This window comes from Petromyzon marinus, unplaced genomic scaffold, assembly GCF_048934315.1.
Source record: "Petromyzon marinus isolate PM22_M1 ecotype Great Lakes invasive population unplaced genomic scaffold, UKy_Petmar_22M1.pri1.0 PM_G_Scaffold_142, whole genome shotgun sequence".
Classification (NCBI taxonomy): domain Eukaryota; kingdom Metazoa; phylum Chordata; class Hyperoartia; order Petromyzontiformes; family Petromyzontidae; genus Petromyzon; species Petromyzon marinus.
The window spans coordinates 161,256-170,890 of NW_027422698.1; the positions used below are offsets into that span (position 1 = coordinate 161,256).

General features: G+C 50.8%; 1 protein-coding gene across 1 annotated transcript; it reads right to left on the reverse strand.

The window, feature by feature from the left end:
- Positions 1-377: 377 nt before the first annotated feature.
- On the reverse strand, positions 378-9,181 carry LOC142910384 (uncharacterized). Its single transcript, XM_076059994.1, has 2 exons — positions 7,857-9,181; positions 378-1,533 (listed from the first exon to the last, which is right to left on the reverse strand). Exons 1-2 carry the CDS (start codon positions 8,958-8,960, stop codon positions 1,399-1,401), a joined length of 1,239 nt encoding a protein of 412 aa, XP_075916109.1. The 5' UTR covers positions 8,961-9,181; the 3' UTR covers positions 378-1,398.
- Between the last annotated feature and the right edge of the window lie 454 nt (positions 9,182-9,635).

Consider the following 9,635-nt stretch of genomic DNA (forward strand, 5'->3'; position numbering starts at 1 on the left):
GCTACTGAATTAACCACAATACCTGCAAATTGCAAACAAAAAACACACTATGATAATATTTGTGGCATTGTCCTTGAAACTGATTGGTCCACACCAAGGGACGGCTTTCTTTCTAAGGGACAATGCATCATATATTATCATAGTATGTGTTTTGTTTGCATTTTGACTGCAGGTATTGTGGTTAATGCAGTAACATGAATCCTTGTAAAAAGGTTTCAGTTTTGTTGCCAAAAAAAGGGGAAAAACCCTTACTATTATTATTACATTTTGGTACTGGCAAAGGTCTAATGAAGATAAAAAACATGCATTTGAACAAACGCAACAATCATCCGGGAAAATTGTTCTCGGAGCGCAGCTAGAAAAAAAAAGCACAAACGTTTTAAGAGACGCAACATATCATTTACTGCAGATAGTTTCACATCAATCACTCAATCTCGGTCAATGCTCACCGCCACTATTGCCAGACATTGTGTAACAGGTAAGAGGCGTAGCCCTGCAATTCTTACCTGTGCCACTGCTGACAGATGGGGCTCCACGAGAGGGGGCTCTGGAGAGCCCCTTTGAGTCGGGCGGGGTAATTTTGACTCTTTCACGTTGGCCAGACGTCTTCGAAGAGGATTTTGTACACGATACATATATATACGTTATGAACCTGTGACCAATGCCGACTGTTACACTTCTAATAGGATACTCATAAGCAATGCGTTAGGCTTGACAGGAATTGAACGATGTGTTGTACCGCACATTTTCCACGAATGCTCAGACCACTTTGGTGTGTGTGCATGTTGTATACTCCCCACAGGATTATAAGATAGGCGTCGTTGTGCTCTCATAGTTCAACAATCTTTAGGATCCGACGGTGCATTCCATAACTAAAGGTTAATCCTCTGTTCATTATGATGTCGTTTTTGGTTGCTTAGTACACTGAGTGAACGTATTTCAACGGAACATGAAAATGACTTTTTTGTTATGTAACTGAGCGTACCCAGCTATATTTTCACATAGCTCAGTGCCATGATACTACTACTCAGATTTATGTTCCATTAGAAGTTAAGATTACGGTTAAAAGTCACGACTTACTTGCACGCACTTTACGTCGGTAACGCTAAACACACAAACGTTCATTGTGAACGATCAAAGACAACTGTCTGACGTTGTGACTTAAAAAAGTGTTTTAACAGAAATTCAGGCAATTTAAAACAACACGTCATCACAATTTCTTGGCTGTACGTTCTGTTTGTGTGTAACCAGTTTTCTGCGGCAAGACTTAAAGTCAAATTGTGTATACGCACTCAATAAAATGCATCCCACGACAATTATTTTTGTGGAATTTCTTTTTTAAAACATGAACATTTAAGTTTGTAGTTGGCACGTTTTTAACGCGGCAATGAAAGTTGTTTAAAAGTCAAAAGCCTCTGTCTCTCTCTCTGTCTCTCTCTTCTCTTCTCCACTGTCGCTGCCCGTCGGAGCTCGGCGTCTGCGGCTCCTCTCATAGGTGGGCGTCCCCGGCCCGAACGCTCCCAGGAAGCCCTCCTGTGTGGCAGCAGAGAAACAGAACGAAAAGAGAGCCCCATCATCATCATCGTCATCACACAGCTGCTGCTGCTGCTACTCAGCCCCGAGCTGTAAATGCTCTGCTGGTACGCATGGCATTGTCCTTGTGCTGGTCGCCTTTTGGCGTTGTTCTCTGATCTGATACTTGGTGGTGAGTCACTGGTAGAGAGACACTGGGTAGTGAGACACTGGGTAGTGAGACACTGGGTAGTGAGACACTGCGTAGTGAGACACTGGGTAGTGAGACGCTGGTTAGTGAGACACTGGGTAGTGAGACACTGGGTAGTGAGACAATGGGTAGTGAAACACTGATACAGAGACACTGGGTAGTGAGACACTGGGTAGTGAAACACTGGGTAGTGAGACACTGCTAGTGAGACACTGGGTAGTGAGTCACTGGTACAGAGACACTGGGTAGTGAGACACTGGGTAGTGAAACACTGGGTAGTGAGACGCTGCTAGTGAGACACTGGGTAGTGAGACACTGGGTAGTGAGACACTGCTAGTGAGACACTGGGTAGTGAGACACTGCTAATTAGACACTGGGTAGTGAGACACTGGGTAGTGAGACACTGCTAATTAGACACTGGGTAGTGAGACACTGGGTAGTGAGACACTGGGTAGTGAGACACTGCTAATTAGACACTGGGCAGTGAGACACTGGGTAGTGAGACACTGGTTAGTGAGACACTGGGTAGAGAGACACTGGGTAGTGAGACACTGGGTAGTGAGACAATGGCTAGTGAGACACTGGGTAGTGAGACACTGCTAATTAGACACTGGGTAGTGAGACACTGGGTAGTGAGACAATGGCTAGTGAGACACTGGGTAGTGAGACACTGGGTAGTGAGACACTGCTAGTGAGACACTGGGTAGTGAGACACTTGGTAGTGAGACACTGCTAGTGAGACACTGGGTAGTGAGACACTGGGTAGTGAGACACTGATAGTGAGACACTGCTAGTGAGACTGGGTAGTGAAACACTGGGTAGTGAGACACTGCTAGTGAGACACTGGGTAGTGAGACACTGGGTAGTGAGACACTGATAGTGAGACACTGCTAGTGAGACACTGGGTAGTGAAACACTGGGTAGTGAGACACTGCTAGTGAGACACTGGGTAGTGAGTCACTGGTACAGAGACACTGGGTAGTGAGACACTGGGTAGTGAAACACTGGGTAGTGAGACACTGCTAGTGATACACTGGGTAGTGAGACACTGCTAATTAGACACTGGGTAGTGAGACACTGGGTAGTGAGACACTGGGTAGTGAGACACTGCTAATTAGACACTGGGCAGTGAGACACTGGGTAGTGAGACACTGGTTAGTGAGACACTGGGTAGAGAGACACTGGGTAGTGAGACACTGGGTAGTGAGACACTGCTAATTAGACACTGGGCAGTGAGACACTGGGTAGTGAGACACTGGTTAGTGAGACACTGGGTAGAGAGACACTCGGTAGTGAGACACTGGGTAGTGAGACAATGGCTAGTGAGACACTGGGTAGTGAGACACTGGGTAGTGAGACACTGCTAGTGAGACACTGGGTAGTGAGACACTGGGTAGTGAGACACTGATAGTGAGACACTGCTAGTGAGACACTGGGTAGTGAGACACTGGGTAGTGAGACACTGCTAGTGAGACACTGGGTAGTGAGACACTGGGTAGTGAGACACTGCTAGTGAGACACTGGGTAGTGAGACACTGGGTAGTGAGACACTGGGTAGTAAGACACTGGGGAGTGAGACACTGCTAGTGAGACACTGGGTGGTGAGACACTGGGTAGTGAGACACTGCTAGTGAGACACTGGGTGGTGAGACACTGGGTAGTGAGACACTGGGTAGTGAGACACTGGGGAGTGAGACACTGGGTAGGAGTCTAGGCCATAGAGAAGACTGCTTCTACTGCTGTATCTGGTGTAGGCCGACCAGTTCTCAAAGACAAAGCGTGTGCACTGAGCGACTTCCGAGACACGTCGAGTAGAAGGCTTCTTATTTATTAAGAGCACACGGGGCGATACACTTCGTAACACAGCTGCACATAGACGATCCTAACACACAGCCCATCTCCGGCATACGCTGCGCCAGCTGTCCGACTAGCGTAGCGGCGGCGGCAACGGAGAGGGTGTTGCAGAACAGCCACGTGGTCGGAGACGAAGGGATCACGACGAGCAGAGACGCAGCCAGGACCCAAGACCCGCTAACAGCCCCGAACCTCTGGTTTCGGTCTCCCTTATATATGCCGGGCGTGGCCAAGCTCCACCTCTGGCCACGCCCCTTTCCAAGCTCCACCACTGGCCACGCCCCTTTCCAGAACCTTCGGGCTAGTTCATCCCCCGCTCCTCCTGATGTCGAGGGGAAATGGGCGAGGACTGTGGCTCATGCAGCTGCAATTGGCTGCTTTGGGTACGCGGTCCAGACCTATCCCCATAGACCCTGGCTCACAAAGTAGGTGTTCAGGCTGGCTGAGAAAAAAGCGACAGGCTGACTCTCATCGTCTGCAGCATCCCACGTCAGAGAATGAGGCTTACCGCAGCCTTCGCTCGGAGGTTCGGAGAGCCGTGAGGCGCTGTAAGGACGGTCGGTTGTCGCGGGTTGCTAAGGAGATGGAGTCTGCCTCAATGGCCCATGATCACAAATCGCTCTTTAATTCCATAAAGAAGTAACCTGCAGCACCACACTTATTACTATGATTAGGGGAAAGAACGGTGATCCAATCTCCGACCCCCAGGAACGGGTTTGCAGATTTGCTGAGCATTTCTGTGAGGTCCTGGAGGAGGGGAAATCCCTCAGCCTGGAAAACATCGTGGCACAAAGTGGGGATGACCCTGCTGAGGCTGCGGTGCCTCAAAGGTGTGGCTGGCTGAGGTACCATCTGTTGAGGAAGTACTTAAGGCGATCCAGAGCCTAAGACCAGGAAAGGCAGCGGGCAGAGATGATCTCCCAAGCGAAATGCTGAGCGAGGGTGGCGTTTGTTGAAAAGTTTTGTCCACACAGTACACGTCTTTTGGCGTTGCTGAAACCGTTCGTTGCCCGTCCCGCGCTCATGTTGCTGCTGTGATAGGTTATTGTCTTTTATAAATTTGAATGGCGATCCTTTATTTATTTATATATGCATCTACGTAGTTGGTTTACGTCATGTTATTAGAAATGGCAGTACGGGGATTCAACCGCTAGGTGGCAACCGCAGCATTGCTTTGATGATCCGGAGTAAGAGAGAGAGAGACACCTATTAGCATTGGACACGGAGTAGACGACAGAGGTAGCTCAAATGACAGAGGACAATTATTTACTTATTCAGTTTCTCAACGGGGATAGCTACCCCCCCCTCCAAACCATCAACAAAAGCAGTGGCCATTTATCCCCGCGGCTGAATCATTTTGGTGGCGCATGCCAGCTTTACCACGTTCGCCGCTTGTTGCAGAAATTCACCGTTCAAATCCGGCACTCACCCTGCTCACGGCTGCCGTTGCATTAACCGTAAACATACGCGCCTTCCACTTGACAGTCGGATGTTAAAGACCTCGCAATGTCTGTCGCAAGATCACGCCATTGTGTGCTGCTGTCACGGTCCTGATTTGCCAAATAAAAAAAAATGACCCGCAGATTGTAATAGACAGCACTCGTGGAAGACCCCTATGGCTGAAGTATGGCAGGGGCCTCCTGAAAGAGTCATGATACTCATTGAGGTTGTCCTTGATAAACAAGCGAACACCTGGAATTACACGCAATTTGGATGACTCTCAGCGGCGAATAATATCTGAACCGGTCCTAGGTCCACACTACTTCACAACCCACACTGATCAGCATGGTGAAGTATGGTCAAACAACCTAAATGACCCAACATGGTGTAATCAGACCATTATTCAGCAGTATTTTCACGAAAGGGCTGGTGGGAAAGCATGGTCCAACAATTCCCATGACCAATACTGTTGGGGAATCCTTCATCCAGCGGCGGATTGACAAAGTGCCGCATAAATCTTTACTGGCGTGCTGCATCAGCAACCGTGATAAGCAGTGCATATGAAGAAAGAAACACCTTGATTAAAAAAAAATCTTTAACTGAATTTTTTGCCCAGCTGTCCTTTGTTGACGACGTTTAATGGCGCTGATGCATGTATAATCCATTAACAAGCATGCAGTGTTGGTGGATAACACAGGCATTGAGATGCCATGCTGTGCAGCCGCCCACCCACCTCCAAGGCAACTGAATGCTGTGTGAAGTGTAGCAGACAGTACAGTTCAGCGGTTTTCAAATAATAAAATCGAGGACATTTGTCAATCCACTGCTAGACAGATGGATGCGTCTGTGCCATTTTGGTCACGATGGTTGTATGACCATACTTCGAGGTGGCGAGATGTTAACTACCTCGCCTGGTATATAGGAGGTCGTGGGTTAGATCCCGACCCTTACACGTGTATATTTGGAGTTTTAATTTCTCTCTCATCGTGGTCGCATGGATTTTTCTCCGGGGCCTCCGGTTTTTCCCTCTCCACATTTAGAATCAACGTGCGTTTATAGAGTATTTGGCTGCTATAAATTTCCCCATGATGAGCCACTTCGTTGAGCTATCATTTGTGATAGCCAGATCGTTTATAAAAAAAGAGCTATATAGCTCTGGGCCTTACCTGGTGAAATATATATTTTTAATTTAAGCCAGGGACTAGTTCAGATATAGCTCCTCACTGTGATGTTAGCCGTGGCTGGGAGTTGAACTCGGGTTCAATCGTATGGTGTGCTGACCACTATGTATTTTATAGCTTTATTTTGGTGATTTCTAAAACAGATGGTTAAGCCATGTTTCTTGCGGAAGTGCGGAGTTGGCCTGATAACTTGAATCTAACTTGTCTTCTGGTTGTTATTGTTTGTCTTGCATCACACTGGGATTTTTGCACACAGCGTTGTAATACGGTGGTTTTTTTCTGTAAGATTTGCTGGTTTATCCAGGATGTTTCTGTTGCGCGTCGTTGTCGCTTTAAGATGTTTCTCTGTTCATACTTTGTTGCGGTTGCACCCGACTCAAGAGCCGCATGGCTCACAGGGCTACACCTAATGAATGAAACTTGAAAACTTGAAACTGCCCTACATGACATCATAACAACAGTCTGGACCACTGGACGGGTTCCGCAGGATTGGAAGGATGCCCTGGCGGTCCCCCTCTTTAAAAAGGGGGACCGCACAGACTGTAACAACTACAGGGGCATCTCACTCCTTAGTGTGCTGGTAAAGGTCCTGGCAAGGATTATTTAATATCGCCTTGCCAGGCATGCTGAGGAGAGGCTTACGGAGCCCCAGTGCGGTTTCAGGAAAGAGCGGTCCTGCACAGATGCCATGTGATCTGTCCGTCTGCTACAGCAGAGGTGTAGGGAATTCCAACAAGACCTACACATCTCTGCTTTATTTACCTGGTCAAGGCCTATGATACCATCAGTAGGCCTGGGATCTGGGTTGTTCTTCGTGCTTTCGGAGTCCCTGACCTGCTGCTCACGATCATGAACGACCTTCATGATGGTGAGCAGGCCTGGGTAAAACTACGTGGCCGGGAGTCGCAGCCATTCCCTGTACACCTTGGGGTGCGACAGGAATGTCCTCTGGCTCCCACATTATTTAACATCTATTTTGACCACGTAGTTTGTGAAGCCTTTTCATCTGGTACAGATACAATGGGAGGCTGATTGATGCCCGGGTGCAGTCAAGGGATGGCTCCCTATTTCTCAAACATGTTATTGGTGGTGGTGTTGGCGGTGGTGGTGTTGGCGGTGGTGGTGTTGGCGGTGTTGGTGGTGGTGGCGACGTTAGTGGTGTTAGTGGTGGCGACGGTAGTGGTGTTGGTGGTGGCGGTGGCGACGGTAGTGGTGTTGGTGGTGTTAGTGGTGGCGACGGTAGTGGTGTTGGTGGTGGCAATGGCGACGGTAGTGGTGTTGGCGGTGGTGACGGTAGTGGTGTTAGTGGTGGCGACGGTAGTGGTGTTGGTGGTGGCGGTGGTGACGGTAGTGGTGTTAGTGGTTAGTGATGGCGATGGTAGTGGTGTTAGTGGTGGCGACGGTAGTGGTGTTAGTGGTGGCGACGGTAGTGGTGTTGGTGGTGTTAGTGGTGGCGACGGTAGTGGTGTTTGCGGTGGTGACGGTAGTGGTGTTATTGGTGGCGACGGTAGTGGTGTTGGTGGTGGCGACGGTAGAGGTGTTGGCGGTGTTAGTGGTGGCAACGGTAGTGGTATTGGTGGTGGCAACGGTAGTGGTGTTGGCGGTGTTAGTGGTGGCGACGGTAGTGGTGTTGGTGTTGGCGGTGTGTAACCCCTCACCCAGCCTCCCTGCTCCATGAGCCACGGCTTGCGTGTGATCAACAGCACAGCGGCCACCGCGTCTGTCAAGGGCCACGACTTCTCCAAGTCGCCCAGACGACCGGAGGCCCTCAAGCTCTTCACGAGCAGCGCGCAAAACACCACCATGGACAGGACGCCTTCCCAGTTCATGGGCCCGCCGGCGAGAACCTTCCAGGCCATGGTCACGACCAGCCGGAGCGGCTCCGCCTCCCTCGCCAGCTCCTCCGTGCGGCTCGCCAAGTCCGGGATGGAGGCTTCAAGCTGAGCGAGCAAGATGTCCCCTTGGGTGTCGAGCACCTCCTGCAGCTGCTCCACACGCTGCCGGACGAGCCGCTGGGAAGCCTGGAGCTCCAACTGCACCTCCTGCGCCTGCCGCCGCAGTTGCTGCACCTGCCGCCACAGTTCCTGCCAGTTCTTGAACTGCCGCAGCTGCTCAAACTGCTCGTGCTGCGTCAGCTGCAGCTGCTTGAACCGATGCATTAGCTGTAAGTCCTGGAGCCGATACTGCTCCTGCACCTCCTGGAGCTGCTGCTCCTGCACCCCCTGGCGCTGCTGCCGCTCCTGCTGGAGCCGCCGCACGAGCTTCTGTTGCTGCTGCACCTGCTCAAGCTGCTCCTGCACCTCCTGCACATGCTGGAGCTGCTGCTGCCGGAGATTCTCCGCCCGCTGCTGCTGTTGCTGCTGCGCCAGCTGGAGTTGTCGCTGCACCTTCAGGAGCTGCTCCTGCAAATGCTGAAGCTGCTGCTGGTGGTGCTGGTGCAGTCCCTGCTGCACAGGCTGCTGGTGCTGCTGCTGAAGTCCCTGCTGCACAGGCTGCTGGTGCTGCAGTCCCTGCTGCACAGGCTGCTGGTGCTGTCCCTGCTGCACAGGCTGCTGGTGCTGCTGCTTGTGGAGCTGCCGCCGCTGCTCCGCCTGTTCTGTCAGGTGAGCCACGTAGCCGGAGATTAGATCGGAGGTTACGATGGTCAGCAGCTGCATCGCTTCATCCTCCTCCTCCTCCTCCTCGCCGCCGCAGCAGCCGACCCTCGCCTGTATCCCACCCGCAGAATGCGACGCGGCATGGGCAGAGGCCGCAGGCTGCATGGCGGTGTAGGCCTCAGTGGCGGGCGTTGACGTCGTTGTTGCTGATTCCGCTGCTGCGGGGTCGTTGATGTCGCGAGGCAACTGAGGAGGTGGAGGAGGGGGACGAGGTGGAGGTAGAGGAGGTAGAGGAGGCAGAGGAGGTGGCGACTTCGCGCCTCGCTGGGAGCTGTTTGGCTTCTCCCTCCATTCAGATTTGGTTCTCGGTGATGGCGTAGGATCGATCCGTGGATCTATTCGGTATCGAGGGAAATCGATTCCTCCACGTTCGAATCGACTTCGATTGCAAGCCGTCGGTCGATTTTGACCTCGATTCACGATCCGCACGCGAGGGGGCGGGGCCACGTGGGTGGACGTACAATGCAAAATCAGTTCTGAGACAGAGTTCATAGTTCATTTATTTGGTATAGCCCTGTGAGCCATTCGGCTCTTGAATCGGGTGCAACCGCAACAAACAAAAAACATGAACAAGAAAACATCTTAAAGTGATTTTGTGACTGTGCAAACAGAAAATACAGGAAAAAAATATCAAAATATTCAAGCAGCAATAGCACCGTACACCAACGCTGTGTGCAAAAATCTCAGTGGGATGCAAGTCAAACAACAACAACAACCACAAGACAACTAAGATTAAGGCCATCAGTCTAACTCCGTACTACAATAAACAAAAACATGGCC

What these genes read in the sequence shown, in the direction of transcription:
- LOC142910384 (XM_076059994.1), bottom strand. Translation starts at nt 8,960, where the DNA reads ATGCAGCCTGCGGCCTCTGCCCATGCCGCGTCGCATTCTGCGGGTGGG. An exon ending in TCATGGAGCAGGGAGGCTGG is followed by an intron (nt 1,534 to 7,856) that starts GTGAGGGGTTAC and finishes GCTGCCACACAG; the next exon opens with GAGGGCTTCCTGGGAGCGTT.